The sequence below is a fragment of the Typopeltis vanoorti genome, chromosome 11 (assembly GCF_054136105.1).
Source record: "Typopeltis vanoorti isolate ZY-2024b chromosome 11, IOZ_Tvanoo_1.0, whole genome shotgun sequence".
Taxonomy (NCBI): domain Eukaryota; kingdom Metazoa; phylum Arthropoda; class Arachnida; order Uropygi; family Thelyphonidae; genus Typopeltis; species Typopeltis vanoorti.
The window spans coordinates 46,691,794-46,710,133 of NC_143559.1; the positions used below are offsets into that span (position 1 = coordinate 46,691,794).

The following is an 18,340-nucleotide window of genomic DNA, read 5'->3' on the forward strand; positions in this document are numbered from 1 at the left end:
ACAATAGTCCATTTCCAGAATTTTAACAAACCACGGCACTAATGTTTTTGAAATAATTATTTGTCCTTATTATATTATTATCATATAATTATTTCATAATCTTTGCCAAGAAAAATAACAGGAGTGTGGAGAAGCTGTGAAATAAAAAACAAAAAATAATTCTTATTAAAATTAAAATTTTACTTTAGAATTTCACTGTAGAATATATCAAATCTTATTTAATTAGTATAATGGGTAATATAGTTGTTATCTTTGCAAAAGTGAATGAAACACCCTTTTTACTATTATATCTTAATTTTATTTATTTTTATCTAAATATGTATTATTAAAAACAGGTTTAGCGTCAGAAAGTGGTTTTGAATGGCAAGAACAGCGAAGATTCTCCCTTCATGTACTTCGTGACTTGGGGTTTGGCAAAGGTCAAATGGAAGAGCGAATAAAGGTAAGAATTCTAATTTACTAAACTTCACTTAAGATAACTATTGTGTGCGTGTGTGTGTGTGTGTGTGTGTGTGTGTGTGTGTGTGTGTGTGTGTGTGGCATATCTTCTTTTATCTGAAGTTTCGCAATGCAGTTGTATAAGGTGTAAAGACAAACTCCAACACTAGATATTGTGCGTTTCAAAGATAAAGAAATAAAATAAAAATAAAAAAATAAAAAATATAAATGGCATTTAAAATAGAGACATTTGTCCAAATGCCGAAGTCAAAAGGCTCTGTTTAGAAACAATTATTTTAAAAAAACTTTTCATATCTAAGTTTAAAGATTACAGCTATTTAAGTAAAACACGAAGGAACTTATTTACATAGTCACACATGTTTAACTAAAAGCGTGCTGATCAAAAGTGCCTTCATTTTTAGACATGGGTGATAGCTGAACTCAAGGCTAGCAATAAACAATGACTTTCACGTGAGGGATTACGGCAAACAAGGGTCATTATTTAGTGCTCCTTATAATTAAAGATATATATTATGTTCTGAAATATTGTGAGCTGTATGATTTACTTTACAAGTGTCGGTAAAAATCCCGTTTCTTGAAGACAAACCTTAGTTGTTGAACTCACAAAAGATTATTTTAGAACTTCTTCAAAAGAGACGTATAAACGTTTTCTAGTCTTCTAGCACTATATTCTATTTTAAAAATTACGTGTTTTCTTGTTACATTTATAAACTAAAGACCTGTTTCTAGAAATGAAGAATGGTATTATATACTTTGTTGTAAGTCGTGTATGGAGTTATTTCTATTATTTCTATTAATATGTTAAGTTATTCTTTGCTTTAAGTATAAGAACAAACTATTTTAGAGACATCAGTGATTTTGCTATTGTGCATGACGAAAAATAATATTCACATAAAATTAGTCCCAATTCTAATTCGATACTTTTAGTGCATAAATAGTCCAATAAAGGTAATGTGCGATGATTTACTTGGAAGAAAATCTGTTTGTTAATAACATGAATTTCGGTGGCTGCAGACTCAGGGAAAAGAAGTGTTTATAAAAATTCTGGAAACTACCAAGCGAAATATCATAGGAACAGAATGCTCAGTTTATATCATGCACCATTCCTTGTAAAGCGGTACAGGTGTTTGGCCCATCAACTTCTAAATTATCAATAATTTCGTATGTATATTGTAAGAGTGGAGTAATGTTACGTTGAGCGCCTTAGCAAATTTCTTTGGAAGTTGCTAAATGCATTAAGAAATAAGCATTAAGAATATACGAATAAGCAATGAGAAGTTTTGACAAGGGATTTTGACTCAATGTTCAATCTTTACCTTCTCGTGTGTGTTCGTCAATTATTAAATATCCACACGGATACTGAGAGAACTGGCATGGCTGGCACTTGGAGACTTACCCGAAGAAACTGTATACAGTATTGACTTACATCACAAGAAACAATTAGAGAACAATATTATAAAATATAATTGCATCTGGATCATCGTTGAAACAATGTGTAATCAATTTTCTTCATGGTACCACAACGAATACTACTTTATCTGAAGACTCTGATAAAACCAGAACTACCTGTGGAAAAAGTTTAGTAGTTGCTGTTTTCAAGGGAAAAGATCCAATATTTGAATCCTGTTGATAAATATCAGAAAGTTATATAATATTATCTCCTAAAATATACCAATTATCATGTGACAATTTTCAAACATTTTTATAAACAGCCATCAGTATGTATTCCAGGTAAAATACGGGATAATCTTTACCAGATGTAACAAGAACATCATGCCTTCGATTTCATCTTGTAATGAGAAAGATTGTTCTCTTACCTAATAACGGGATATTAGAAATGATCCCACAGATAGATATAGTAATGAATAATTGTACGAATTTCTATAGAGAAAGTAGTGATATAAAGAAAAAAACAACGACCAAAAGATGATCTCTGTTGGAGATCGAAACAGCTCAACAGCAATTTATTTATTTATTCGTATTGGTTTCCCTGTTTTTCTCCCCCATCCATTAGTGTGGGGTGAACCTTCCTGATGAGGGATTAAGTATATGTTTATGACTGGAGATCCGTGTGCGTTCGCGGTTCCCGGTGAAAAAACCCCTCTACCAACGAATGAGAACGGCTAACTCACCTTTGGTCGAAAGAGACCAGACAAAAGTTCCTCACGTTTAGGATGGGAATCAAACCCAAGTACTTCCAACCAAAGGACATCTTACCTGCTGGAATTTTGTTCACGACGTGGACTAGTGATTATTAGTTCCATGTTCCACTAAAAGATAAAACAAAAAAGAGTTACATAGCGAGAAGACATTAGAAGTTAAAATTCACTAAAAATGTCATCACAGTTATGTTATTATCGTAACGCTGATAGAGGACACAAACGTGTACAGTGGAATTAAAATGTGAGTTGATAGTCAGCAAATATCCACAAAAACATATATATCACATTTTAGCATCTATCAGAAGAATATTGACACTCATATATGCATATTACTGGAGAAAAAGCCACTGAGACTAAGTGGCAAAATTTGAATAAGACATCGACTCTCTCTTTCAGCCATGGAGGGATATGATGAACTTCTCTGCAAGGATAAAAAGCAAATTCCTAAATCCCGATGGATTTAAGAAGTTAAAGAGACAATTCAGGAAAAGAAGACATGAAATGGAAAGAACAATATATGGTAAGTTGATGGCTGAAATACAACAAATGAAAGAAATTAATTTGTCTAACTAAATAAGTAATTTCTTTATATATAATCAGCAATCCTCCTTATGCTTCAATATTATATTATGTGTTACAGGACGAAATATCTGCCTTTATTAAGACAATCGAAACCCTCGAGGAAAACCAAATGAAATAAGATCCAGTTCTCTTCGCAGTACCATCAACAACATCGCTTCGATGGTTTTCGGAAAACAATTCGAAGAAAAAGAAAGGAAATATATTGAAGCAGTAATTACTGGTATCGACGACTCCTTTCCAGAATTTGATTTGCCTACTTATTTTCCTTGGCTAACTCCCTTAACACTCACAGTGTTGAAATTTTTGCCAGAAATCAAAATTTTTAAATTATTTAACTCATTTGTCGAGTAAGTATAGAACATTTGGAATATTTTCTTCATATATTTTTGGACTCTTCTGGTTTTGTTTCAATGTTACCACTACTTGAGATTTTCACCATTACGACACATAGCCCATTATGAATAATAACGAAAATTATCACCGTACGTTTAATAAACACGATTATTTTTAATAATTTAAATATCTTAATAATAACGTTCTAATTGATTTTGGAAATCATTTTCCACATATTTAATATGCGATTCGAATCCTTTTTTTCACCATACATAGCTTCTCTTACTATAGAATTTTATTACAAATATATAATTGAAATTATTGTCAGGATATGAATTATTCTACCACACATGTACGCAATCCCGCAATCATCGTTTCCATTATGGTTGGTGATGGTTTAGTTAACTTCTCCGGGGGTAGGGGGGGAGGATATCTATTTTGGAATATGAAAATTAATGAAGATTATATATCTACTGCTTTTATTACTCTTGACTAATCTTCAAGTCAGTCTAACTGGCCGAGTGGTGAGCGCATCCGCTCGCCAGCCCATCGGTTGCGGGTTCGAATCTCGCTTTGGGCGTGGATGTTTGTGATTGTCTTCGAAAGTGGTGGTGGGTGCATGTAGATGGCGTTGGTGTAGTTTCGGTCAGTTGGAGGATTAAGTGGTGAAGACAGAATTGTAGAGCCCTCTCTCGATGTGTCTTTGGACTTCCTGCAGTTGTCTGATAATAATAAATATTGTCCACTCCACCTCTGATGAAGTCACAAGTGAGCTTTATAATTTCATAACTTTAGACTGATTATTAACAGATGATTGATTTGTTATTGTTTTTTTTTTATCTTGCTCAGTTAGTAATGATGTATTTTAATTTAGTAATGAGCATTGTAATAAGAAATTATTACAATGTTTTATTTCACAATAATTTTTGGAAATTTATATCTTTGATGTCAGATGTAAACATTTTGGAATTTTTTTCATCAAGCATTTTTTTTAATTTTTACATCGTGTTTTTATGTTTTCTTCTGTGACCTTCCATACATTTTGATAGAAAAAATGAGTGCATGGGAAAAATATGAAATCAAAAGTATTACTTATCGAAAGAATCTCAATTTAAGTGAACTATTTTTGAGCTCATAGTAGATTATTTCTAAGGCTGTAATGTATAAAGTTTGACTATAGTAACGTACCAAGCATTTGAGAGCTTTTTTTTATTTTATTGTTGTTGTTATTTATTTATGTTATTGTTAAACAGGTATCTCTGTGGAGTGCAAGGATTCCTAGAAAGAGGCTCAAAAGTAGTCTTAAAATATACCTATCCTGATTTCCATATGCATCCAAAATATTAAGATCAATAATCGAACCATTATTCACACAATGCCTATCACAAAATCATGCAATACTTATTGAGATAACGGAGATTGCATTCTTCATTCCGAATTAATTTGTTCGTTTTCTTTTTTTTGTTTTTATATCAGTGGCTTTACTATCATTGTTTTTTTCATTTTTGTTCTAGGTTTTTATCAGAACTTTCCAGTACCAGCTTGTACAATTACGTTTAATGCGAAAATAACCACAACACAACTTTTATCACGAACCCAGTTTCATGATTCTTTATAATTAGTTCGTTACTTGTTGAATTATTGTAATATTATAGATATTATATAGCCACTATTTTTACAATTTTGTTTACGATTGAAAAAAAATCCAAAAAGTAATCGCTTTCTTGTGTGTGTAATCTGTATTTCTTCCAATCACAATGGAGTTATTTTAATATACAGTTTTCCACAACGTTTACCCATTCCGCTCAACATATGATTCAATAGAACTAAAACGAATATATCGCCAAACACATTTTTGTAAGTCTTCCAAATTTAAACTTTCAAAGTTTAAAACAGAATCCATAAATTACATTGTGGGCAAGAAAAAAAAATTTTTGTAGACACTTTATAGGTACGTTTCGTGAAAATTATCTACAAAAGCAATAATAGAGGGATTCGTTCTAAATGATTTCCAATGCCCTTTTGTTGTGTTAGTGGTTACAGATTTTACTGTTTATTTATAGAAAGCAAATCGAGACTTCGAAAAAGAATTTAGACATAAATTCAATTGGAAATTATATCGATGGATTTATGGCAGAAATGAAGAAACGAGAAAACGAATCAAGTTCTTCCTTTACCGGTAAGTATGTACGAAACAAATGAAATTATTCATGTTTCCATCATTATTACTTCTGTATTTCAAAAATACTTTCAAAATATGATTGTTTGTAAGTAGTTTTCTCTTCTCTAATACTCCGATCTATAAGGTTTTCAAAGTTTTCTCCTCCATGACGCTAGTAATCCTAGCGTCATGGAGAACATGGCGGACTCCTGGTAATACTAGTAAGGTTTATCAACATTTACCTTTTGTCTTGTACACCGCAGAAATGTATTTAACTGCAACAATGACGGAAGGGGAGACTGGACTCCAAAATTCGAATGACGTTTAGGTCTTTTTTTAGGAATGAAGTTTAGAACAGCAAAACTTTTCACTCTTTAATGTTCTTTAAAAGCTTTTTCGTCATCCTGATGTTATACTTTTATTGTTTGTAGTTAGAATTCAAATCAATAATTCACGATATATAGTGGGTCTCATTGGTCGAATTTTAACCTACTCGCTCTCTCACCAAAAGGCAAAGACTTTGATTCAGCGATGGGCATGAATGTTTCGATTTGTCTTTAGGTAGAAGATGAATTTCAATCCGCCTCATATTGAAATCCTCAAGTGGCTTGAAAACGTTCGTGCTTTGACTCAGAAGCAGTTTTTAGACTGTAAAAATAAATAAATAAACGTCATGGAACTAATTTTGCATACGATTTACAATTTTCCGTGTTTGGAAGACACTTTTTGCGAGAGATGGGTGGAGACAGTGTTTTGACGTCATTGCTAAAATGACGTCATAACACTGACGTCATTTTAAACCCTTTTCACGACTAAGTCATTAGAAATGGATATTTGGAAATAAAAGTGAATACAGAAAGTGCTTTATAATGCTGAGAAACTTTTTCAGTGTCCAAACGTTTTTCTACAATTTAAAACCACGTGTTAACTTCTTATATAAATATAGAAAAGCGCATAGTTCTGCGTCGAACTGTTCCTTTTCCCAGTTTCTTCTGCAGCTCTTCTGAATTTCCCAATTCACCACATCATAACTGTTTCTTCTAATACCACTTGTGTCTTCCTTTTGGTCGCTGATACTTACCTAGGATATTGTTCACCACCACAATTAATAGCAATATGAGACACCTGAATTCCATTATTACTAAGTCTCAGATTGTCCGTCCTGAAGTTTGAAAAATTCAAAAAGCAATTCCGAGGATATTTTTTCATTTCATCTTCTAAATGGTTCTTTAATATCTGCCATACGAATTTCCCGAATATCTCTTTAATTTCCATATTCACTATAGGTAGTTTCTTCTATTGCTTTCATCTTTGTTTAATAGATCTCTAAAACAATAGACTGTTCAATGTCTTTCAATGTGCATGTTACATTTCCATGTTCCTGTTTATTTTTCGAAGCACATTCATCAAAACACATTTTGATGAATGTGTTTTATAACTTCTTAATTTTCTGGTATTGTTATTTTCTCTTTTTGATGACAGGAATGGTACTAAAATATGTATAATAAATATATGACAAATTTCTTAACATAATTTAAATTATAAGTAAATAAATGATTTACTTATAATTAATATATATAGAAAATACTTCATTTCAGCGAAGTGTTCAAAGAGTTTTGTTCTGTTGTTATTTTTTTCGCTCAGAAAACATGCTAAAAGGAAATGTTGGAATACTGTTTGCAGCAGGAAGCGACACCACAGCTATAACGATTACATTCAGCCTTTTGGCAATGGCGGCTTATCCTGATATCCAGAAACGAGCCCAGGCGGAAATAGATGAAATTGTCGGTAAGGAAAGGATGCCATCTTGGGAGGACCGCCTTCATCTTCCCTATATTCAAGCAATTTTACTGGAATCGTCCAGATGGAAAACCATTGTTCCATTAAATCTACAAAGGGTGTAAGTTTCCCCCCTACGAAATGAAAGTTTTAAAATTTTCAGTTAGTTTGCATATTTTTTGATTACTCTATGTTTACGTTATGATTATTTTTATTTAAATATTATTGTATGCCTTTAGGAATGCGTTTTTTATAGCCACACGTAATATTTTTCGGCATTTAATCTCAGAATGTTCATATTGCTTGTAGGTATTCTTGTGCTTTGTATTTGATGGAGATTGTAAAGTAAATTAAATTCCAGTAACTTATAGTATTTAGCTGAAAATTATAAGAAATGTAAAAAGATGGATAAGTTGACGGCTGGAACTGCGGAAAAATTTCAACTCAAGCAGAATTCTGTCGGAAGGATATAGTTTGGATTTCGTAACTATAAGTACCGATAAATAACACAATACTTCGTTCTACTAGATAGAAGCTGCTGCTGCTGTTCTGACTTTTCGAATCAGATTTTTTTTTATTTATCTAAAACAAGTAATTTCTTTTAATTACAAAAATATATCCTGATTCTTTTTTTCTTTCTAATTAATGGTAATTCTTAAAGCAACTGGAATATGTGGTGCGAACTGATGATGAATAGGATGAGACATATAGTGAGTTGTTAAAGGCCAGGGAATGTAGAGGGTGATGACCATGAAATGTGTAACAAATTGGTTGGGTGGACGGGTTAGCGATCTGGAAGATTTATGGCAATGAAGTAACAAAATTGTTGGAATTCGCTGGGATTAGACAGCACGTGTATGCGGTAACATGAAGATCACAGTTTTGCATTGATTACAGCGTCAGAGGGTTTGATTATCAAGGAATTGACATTTGCTTCTGATTTTGCTTCTGAAATTGCTTCTGATAGGTGATAGAGACGACACAGCATTGAACATAGGATTGCATAGGCTTACAAAGATGTGTAAGTGAAAGGAACGGACATGAAATTACATCAGAAACGATTTTGGCTTCATAAAAATACTTGAATCGTCAAGATGGATGAAAGAATTGGAAGATAAACATGCGAGCATGCATGGAAACCATCTAAACACAATTTTTTAATTGCAATTGCTAAATGTGTACCTTCAATAGAAAAATAAAACTGAGATGAAAAGGATTATTAAAAATGATATGAAAAAATAACTACAATAATAACGATATCTAGGCTATGGAAGAAGTAAAGAATGAAAGATGACAAACACTTGTTTTAGGAACAAGGGAGCTCAAGCCAGAAAGGTAGAAAGTAAAGTGACGATACGAAATTACGATATAAAAGAATACAATACTGTCAAAGCATTCATTCTAACAAGGATATATTTTTCCAAATGGAATAGAGAGTGGTGTAGAAATAAACGTGAGTGACGTGTTTGTATTTAATATTTATTATTAAATGTGATAAATACCTAGACACAGCACTGAATTGGTTTTTTAATTGAAGTCTTGCAAATAGAAAATTTCTTGGAGTGTGTTAGGAAGGTATAATAGTGCCACTGCATTAGAATGGTGGAAGAATGGAAACTTTATACTAGAAGAGTTTTTAGTTCTTCTGTCGTTATTACTGAAAAGGAGAAATTAGTAAGAGCGCTTATTCGGACCTTGGGCAAAGGTTATAAGAGAACTCACAAGGTTGATGACTTATTAAGAAGATCATTAATTAGTAGAGATAAAGTAGTAGTCCTTCCACTCTGTAAGGCGTTAATCAGGTGATATATTGACTAGACTACTGTGCTAACATCTGTGCACTGGGATTTGGAGAGAATGAAGATACTTTGGTGGCGATGCATAAGGCGTTAAGAAAAATCATTTCAACATTCTGGAATATTAAGAATACCAATAGACTGAGTTACATAATCTACAGAATTTGGCAAAAAGAAGGCGAAAAAGTGATACAATCAAGTCGTTTTCAAGATGTTGAGAAGTATTTACCGAATGGATACGAGACAGGAAGATTTTTAAGACGGTGTAACCAAAAGAAAGGGCAAGAACTAGGAGCCATCTTTGGAAACTGCACAATGAACTGGTGAATAAAAGACTGACGAGTATTTTTTATATGGAGAGTGGAGTGTGATTATAATGCATTTTCCTGAATGTGTTGTGCATGATATGCAGCGAATGTGTTTAAGATTCAATAAGATAGAAATGTTGAAAGCATGGAGATTTAAGAGAGAAATCTGAAGACCTTTGTGCATTAACGTATAACCTCTCTCTCTCTCTCTCTCTCTCTCTCTCTCTCTCTCTCTCTCTCTATCTATCTTTCTATCTCGATGAGCTTCTTTTGGTGCCAAGGGAGTTAATAAAATTTTTCAAATATTTTATTATTTCTCATGTAAATTACATACATACATACAATAATATTTTTTTCATTAAAATTATGATTACATTTTTAAATTACATGTGATACATATGATACGTACATACATTTGATTACATTTTTTTTCTAAATTCAATCCTTTTTTATTATTAAAATTATGATTACATATTCTGATTACATATTTACAATAGGTTTAGTTCTGATTTTGTTTTTTTTCAAGAACAAAATTTGTACAGATTTTTCTTTTTTTTTCTGTAAAATGTATTAACAATAGTTACTGTAGTTGGTAATTTATTGTTTCTGTGGTTGAATAATATTGGTTTTTTACAGCATTTATATAATTTAAAAACGAGTTATTTATATTTAAAATTTTCATTTAATGTAACTAACAGCTTCAGCTACTGCACTTATATGTAATATATGGATATATGGATACACACACACACACACACACACACACACACACACACACACACACACACACACACACGATAATTTGGAACTTGAAGTGTCGCAGAAATGGAAAGCCAGAATTAATATATTGTATATTATTAAGTTTGTATGGTGTGCAAGGTGCGTGTTTCTTGTTCATAGTATGTCCTTAAGGATCTTTCCAGGCTACTGTAGTTTGTAAGGTTTTTGTATTCAAAAGGCAATTCATTTAGCAAGTCTGGGATGTAGAAGCTTCGTGTAGCCTTTCCATAGTGAGTATTGTATTTATATGTAATATAATTAGTTATCTGAGGTCTTGTTATACGGTATGTATTTCTGACTGTCTTGTAGTTGACATCGAAATAATGTTTTAGCAAGCTGCATAATGATATAAATGTTTTGCTGTCATTATTTTGTGTTCTGACATTGCACTATATATAAAGTCGATATTGTCTCTTTGTTCCCGAAAAATCAGTTTTATCATTTTATACTATAGCGACATTAATCTATTTAATTTGTAGGGTGCACAGAAAGCATACGTTGTTATAGCGTATCTTAGTATATTTTGGCATAGTGCTTTGTATATTAGTGTTTTTAGGCGTGGGAACTATTGTCTTTTAACCTGTAGAGTTTGCCCGTTATTGTTCGAAGTTCGTTGTGTAGATGGTTTATGTGGCTATTCCAGTTCATATCTTCATCAGAGTAAATTCCAAGGTATCGTATTATTTCAACCTGAGTGAGTGTAGTGATTTTACTGTTCTGTGTGTTTTTTATGTTGGAGAGTGGATGTTGAATAGTTATATATTTCTTATCAACTGGTCGAGTCAGTGGATTTCTGAATATCATTAGTTTTGTCTTTTCTGAGTTTAGGTGTATGGAGTTTTTGCTGAGTCAGTCTATGAGCAGATTTGTGTCATTCTAAATATTTGTTTGGGCTATGCTTGCATTATTACTGATGGATATCATAGCTGTATCATCTGTGTATTGCAAGATCTTGCCTTTGAGAGGTAGCTGATTAATATCATGCATATAAATGTTGAATAGATTTGGGGGGAGTAAGGATACAGTTCCCTATGGCGCTCCAGGTAACCGGCAGCTCTCTACTTCGGTTTGACCTGATCCGTGTGATATGCTTTCTATTTTGAAGGTAGTTTGTAAACCACCTTTGCAGGGGCGCATCTATTCCAACATGTCTCAGCTTTTCTAATAAGGTTTGATGTGTATGTGTGTCAAATGCTTTCGTTAAATCGATGAATACTGCCATAGCAATTTTGTTTTTGTCTAAAGCGGTATTAATTCTGTCCGTAAAGTCTTCCAAGGGAGATGTTATTCCCTTATTTTTTTAAAAACCGTATTGTGTTTTTGGGATAATATGAAAGTTCTCTGTATATGCATTGAGTTTCTTAATACGATCCGTTCTATAATTTGATTAATAATTGGTAGTATTGCTATGGGTCTATAATTGCTGATTAAATTGCTTCTTCCATGTTTGTATATGAGTGTGATTATAGCAGTCTTTAACATACTTGGTATCTGTCCTGTTTTAAATATTTTATTTATTAATTTTAGTACGATAGGACCTAAGCTAGTTTCGTGTTGCATGATATCCATAGGTCTTATACCACTAATTCGTGGGCCTTTCTTTGGTTTGATTTGATTTATTACAGAGAGAAGTTCTGCTTCTTTTATGGTTGGGAACCATAATATCTGTTTTGATTGCGGTTCATGTGGAAGATCACCACGTTTTGTGATTGGAGGAATATTTCTGTGCAGGTCTAGGATGGAGTCTGTAAAGTATTGGTTAAAGTCATTTGCTAGTTGTTGGATAGGTTTTGCGTCTTTCATGAAGCTGTATTTTATGGTTTCAGAGACGATGGTATGGGAGCACAATCTTACATCACATTGTACAGATACCAGGTTTGTTTCATGTTGCTTTGTGCAGAGGTTAATTTGTCTCTGTAGTTGTTTCTTTATGCATTTCTTATTTGTGTTGTAAGGCGATTCCTTGTAATTTTATATTCTGTTTTTAAAGTTGCGTTATTTGGATATCGCTTTAATTCTTTCCGTAGAGCGTCCTTTCTGTATATTTCTAGGATTAAGTTTTGTGTCATCCAAGGATTTGGGGTAGTTCTTGAAGAATTCTGACTTTCTTTGCAGCTTTCTAATATATTTCCTCCACTGTGAGTTTAATGTTGTTGTATAGGATGGGATATCTGTTGAATCTGGTGATGCCATGTTTTTCAGTCGGTTTTTCTTATTTCCTGGTTGATTGTTTCTTCGTCTATTATTGTTTTGTGTTGCTTTTCATATGTAAAGTATTGCATAGATGTTTGATTAGTGTGCAGGTTTAGAGCCATGAAGTAATGGTCTGTTATTTTGCACTTTATGACTAATACAGTGCAACTGTTTCGTGGTGCTCGGATGTTTATATGATCTAGGCAGGGAGCAGTGATAGTATTTCAGAATATTTCTTCTCTAGTACATGATGTTATTGTTCGTATTAGGTTATACATGAATAGCGGGTCTAGGTATTTACAGTATTCTTCTGGTTTTCTTGGTTTTCGTTTACAATATTTATGTTTATGTCGCCGATTATCATTAAGTATTCGGTTGAGCATATTTCTTGGTGTGAAAGACAGCAATTGAGTTCATGCAAGAATCTTATCACGTTTAAGTTTGGTGGCTTGTGAATAGCATTTAGTGTTATGGGATGCTGTCGAATTGGTGGTATTAATGATTTCGATGCAAAGGGTTTCAGCATGCTCAAACTGATTCTTTTATATGTTTGATAAATATTATTATTCGGCCTCTGTTTTTGTTTGGAGGCATGATCTATATTGTTGGAAGAAGCCTGGAATTTGGAAAGCAGTCGCTTCGTAATTTATTACGAATACTTCTGTTTGAACCAATATACCAATAACATCGCTGTAAGTCCTCTGATAAGCCTGTAACAATAACCAATGTTTTCGGATGCTTCGGATGTTAATATTTAGGCTGGATGATCCTCTCGTTTGTACTGTGTGTTGTTTCCATGCATCGAATGATTCAAAAGTATAGCTGCTGATGTGTTCTGGTGTTATTACATCTGTCTGATGGTTCACATTCATTTTTGTTGGGTTGACGTCTTTTTGAACTAATTAGGAGTCTGTTTTACTCTGGCAGCCTCTCTATGTCTTCCAAGCTTTTTATTTGTATCAACTTTGATATTTGTGACTTTCTCAAGAATATCTTGCCGTCTCTGATCCACAAAAATTTATATTTTTCTTCCTGTTTTTGCTTTTCTTGCTTGGTACAAGAGATTCCGATTGAATGGTGTTAAATACTCAGATATAAAGATTAGTGCGCTGACTTGCTATGCGTTCAAGACCTTGGCAACAGATTTTTTATGAGATTGTCTCTTGTGGACTTGCATGTCAGACGAACTATGACTTGTGTGTATCGGCAAGCCTTGTTTCTTGTTCTTCTGGGAAACCTATTTATGGTCTGAATGTCATTATGCTATATGGGGATGTCAACATGCCCTAATTTTAAAACAACGTCTCTGAGATTTTCTGTGGATGCAGTTTCAGGAAGATTGTTTATGACAAGATCTTCTTTATGTTGTTGCTGATTTAAGAGTTCATATTGTAGTTTTAGGGAATTAAGTTCTTAACGGACTTTCGATGTCTCTTTCGTAAATTTGTGTTGCTTGTCATTTAGTACGTTAATACCGATTTTCATCTTTTACCGTTTTCAAAACTTCTTCGACTGCTGAATTATTATATTTAACAAAATCCTCATATTCTCCAATTTTTTGTTGTTGTTGTTTATTTGTTCGTTCTCTTTATCAAAGAGTTCTTGGACAAGATCATTTAAGCTGGCTTTTATATGCTCTAAATATTTTTCTAGTAATAAATTTACGGAATTCAAATTATAAGACTCAGCTGTATTTTTTGTCTGTTCAGTTCATCGTCTAAGTCTGCCTTCGGTGTAATCGGTTGCGCAGTGGGTGGCGATGTTTCTTTGTTCTCTCTGCAATATAGGCACTTCCATTCCTCTCATTTTTTCTTCGGATTTGCATTGCCATGTTGTTTCTGAAACTTCGTAACAAAGTGAAGATTCCTAATGCATTTCCTGCAGGTTATATGATTTCCGTCGAACGATAAATCCTTCATGCACTTGTTTCACTTCATGACTCACCTTTCTTCCCTTGAGCAACTATAAAGATGGCGGCGTTCTTTGTTGTTTGCTCGTTGGTGACCATGGTGAATTCTGTTCAATTTTCTGCACTCAAAATTAGAATTTTACCAAGCCGATTTTGGTGAATTATAAACCACTGTCTTCAGCGTGACAAAGTAGAATTACTTGTGACTTGTAAATTAAAAACAGGAGTTAGAACCACTTTAAAACTATGAAAAACGGGAGCAGCGATACGACCATGATCCAATAATAATAATAATAATAATAATAATAATAATAATAATAATAATAATACCAGCATTGAAAACGTAACACAAATGATAATAAATAAAATGAAATTCCGTCTTTTTCTGTTTATTCAAATTTTCGACTGATCAAATATACAATCAAGAATCCATTAACACTTCGAAGATATTCTAAGAACGCTGTTATGTGAAAATAAAATACATTACATATAGAGAATTAAATTAAGAAGCATGACGTTAGATTAACTAATGTTTTGGTCATTCAGTGGATGTATTTTTATATAAACAGCATGCCGTCTTGTCCGTCGAAGTAAATTTGACAAATTCAAACATTACGCCTTTATATCGAGAGTTTAATCGAAAAGCAGTTTACCTTTACCCAATGAGCAATTCAGATACAGTTTGACAAACTTTGCAATTAATCGTTTTTGCATTTCTTTAATTTAAAATTGTGACATTTCGAAAATCGACTTTGCAACTATTCCAAATTCATGTTAAATAACAGCTATATTTATTCATTTCATGCATATTTTGTTCAGAAATATGCGTATGTTCTAAAGTCGCGTCACTCTGAGCCGAGCCAATACAACGTATAGATTTCTTTATTACGAGTGGGACTGCAAAGTTCTGATAAACACCTAGAACAAAAATTTAATTAAACATTTTTCTCAGAATATTGCAAATGATCCATCAGCTTTCTAACACATGCATAACACTTCGTGTGAATATATAGAATAATGTGTAATTTACATGGTTCTACCTCAATTCTTTCATGGCGATTATCACAACTTCTCAGCAAAACTTCGTATATTTAAAAGCAGTTATTTAGCTGATATTAGTCAATGGTAACAATATTGTCCCAGTAAGTTCAAGACAATAATTGTCTCAACAATTTTAACAATAATCTCAGAAGATAATTTATCCCAAATGACTGTCAAAGGTGGACTATTGAATACAGATATCCTTCAGTTTCGATTCATTTTTCAATTCTAAAAATCACTAGAGTGTGTGTGGTGTGACCTCACGATAGGCATGGTCAGACATATCGTGAGTTGTTGCTCTAGGACAGAGAATATAGAGGGTGATGAGCAGGAAAAGTGTTAGCACATAGTTGGGCGATCGGAATGCGCGTGATTGTTATGGATGATTTCAGCTGGGAGAATATAAACTTGATAGAGAAAGTAGCGTATCCTAATACGGAAACAGAGTTTTTGGAAATCTTCAAGGAAGAATATCTTGGACAGATCGTGTTGAAGGCAACACGAGGATTTTTTGATTCGTTGTTCTTAGTGCTTTGAATGTAAAAACATTAAAAATGTAATTTGATCTCTTTATATAGTAGATTATTTTTCATCGACTGCCTTAAGACAAGTACTCTACTAATGACTCGCTTAAAAATCGGAACATCTTCAAAATCAACACTGTACCGATATCCAACCAGCAACGTATACAATGAAGAAGAAGACTCTTATGTACTTGATCACTAATTAGACCAATATAGTCACTCATACAATATTAACAAAACTATTATTCTTTTCAAAAAATGTACATAGATTTGCTTGGTTTAGTGTAATTTCTTCTGCATGACGTAATATTTAATTCACTGCGAAAAGTGTTCCAAAGACAGTGCATATTAAAAGTAAAAGAAGAAGGAGACACTGCAAAAGCATAAAAGAAACAGTAAGAGAGATTAGAGACTTATAGTTATAAAAGCAACTTATAACTTATTATCCATAAAATATTCAACATCAACGTCTTTTAAATTTATGACCAAACTGTCATAAATTTAAAAGGAAATATATCATTAAATCCCACATAACATAAAGTCCATGCATTAATATGTTAATCTTTTTCTAATTCATTTGATATCAAATGAATATAAGCGGCTGCATTAATATGTAGGAATCAAATTCTCCAATAAGAAACACAAAATGTAATAGGTATGAAGAGATTTTTAGTTAATCAAATTTTCAACAAAAGAAGTCAAATAATCTGGATATGATTCTTCGTTTTATGAGTTAAGCAATTTAGGCAATGGCGTGTATAAATATTTACTGTAATGCATTTATATTAAATCTTCACAGAGCAGCTGAAGGCTCAACAATTGGAAAATATGATATTTCAAAGGGAACTATAGTTCTCGTTAACACCTGGGCTGTACATAATGATCCGAAGTACTGGAAAAATCCAGAAAAATTCAATCCAGACAGATTTTTATCTCCAGATGGAAAAACAGTTAAGAAACCAGAATACCTCATACCGTTTTCAATGGGTAAGTGGATGAAAATAGGGACTGTTTGTCTGTTAGCCATTCTATGCTGTTTAGATATATTGACAATTGTGTACCTATTTGTCATTTTAACCATTAATTATATAATTACATGTGTGTGTGTGTGTTTATCAAAATCTTACGTGTAAGATGTTTGTATTATTCACTTTCTTCCTACAAAATTATCCATAACATTTTTTGTCTAAACAATAAAACCTGTTAAGTAGTGATCTTATAATATAAAGTGGAGTTTTAAGAAACAACAATTTGTACTAAAGAAAATAAAGAAAAACACCTTTTAAATTAAGATTAATAAATATAAAAAAGAGCATGTAAAAAAAAAGAGTATATAAAAGAGAAAAATGCAGTTTATTCTATAAAGATTAATTCGTTCATTTTGAAAAATTAAAATTGTTTTCAGAATTTATTGAAATAATAAATCAACATATCAAATTCATATTCGCGACTGTTTCTTTATTATTTAGGCAAAAGGTCTTGTCCCGGCGAGAAAATGGCTCTCGTTTCAGTCTTTTTATATTTTACAACAATTCTCCAACAATTTGAATTGAAATATCCAGGCAACTCATTGGCTGATTTTCGTCATGAGCTTGCAGTTGCCGTTCTTCCACCCCACCATGAACTGAGTTTTATAAAAAGAAAATAATAATAAAGAAATTAAAACATAAAATATCTAACTGTACTATTCTATTACTTCTTAAAGTGTTGTTTTTGGATAATGGTTTATAATTTAAAAACAAAAATAAAAGTATTTAATATAATTTGCATAACTCAAATTTCCCATTGTAACTCAATGCTTTTGGATTTCTTATAAAGATATTTCATCATTTACTTGGAAATTTACGGAAAAAATAAATTTAGAAGTTGTATAATCCATATTTCTTATCTTGTTGTATTATAGATTAGAATCCTCTAATAAATATTATCTCAGGCAATGTGAAATTAGTTTTAATTTCCACATTTTAAAACCATTTTGTATTTATACACCATGTCTCATAGCATTAGATTTCTCATACATCCTGCTATTGGGTCATGTGACAATACCTACCTTGACTAACGGACACATTATCACGGTGGGTTAAAAGTATACTAGGAGTGATCTAATGGCACATTATGAGATGCTCTACAAATTCCTCTGTTATGCTAGTGTCAAGGTATTGGGTGAGTATTTCACAAGACTAGAACTGGCGATTCAAACTAAAGAAATGAAAGGATTTGCACCAGTGAAGCATGAAACTTTTTTTGTTATGGACGCGGAATGCATTCCATTTGATTGTTTCCGGAATATTTGGTTTCATGACTCATTGAAAA

General features: G+C 32.5%; 1 protein-coding gene across 2 annotated transcripts; it reads left to right on the forward strand.

Annotated features, from left to right (window-relative positions):
- The first annotated feature begins 335 nt into the window (after positions 1-335).
- On the forward strand, positions 336-17,898 carry LOC150101520 (vitamin D 25-hydroxylase-like). 2 transcript variants are annotated; one of them, XM_090400306.1, is made up of 6 exons: positions 336-442; positions 3,262-3,550; positions 5,600-5,715; positions 7,342-7,597; positions 16,827-17,014; positions 17,497-17,898. In XM_090400306.1, exons 2-6 carry the CDS (start codon positions 3,363-3,365, stop codon positions 17,673-17,675), a joined length of 927 nt encoding a protein of 308 aa, XP_090256432.1. In that variant the 5' UTR covers positions 336-442; positions 3,262-3,362; the 3' UTR covers positions 17,676-17,898. The 2 variants fall into 2 exon arrangements, with proteins under 2 accessions (XP_090256432.1, XP_090256433.1); XM_090400307.1 differs by lacking the exon at positions 3,262-3,550 and having other exon boundaries at positions 387-442.
- Positions 17,899-18,340: the final 442 nt, after the last annotated feature.

Coding starts and splice junctions, on each gene's coding strand:
- LOC150101520 (XM_090400306.1), top strand. CDS start 3,363: ATGGTTTTCGGAAAACAATTCGAAGAAAAAGAAAGGAAATATATTGAA. Junction 3,551..5,599: donor TTATTTAACTCATTTGTCGA/GTAAGTATAGAA, acceptor GTTTATTTATAG/AAAGCAAATCGAGACTTCGA. Junction 17,015..17,496: donor CCTCATACCGTTTTCAATGG/GTAAGTGGATGA, acceptor TTTATTATTTAG/GCAAAAGGTCTTGTCCCGGC.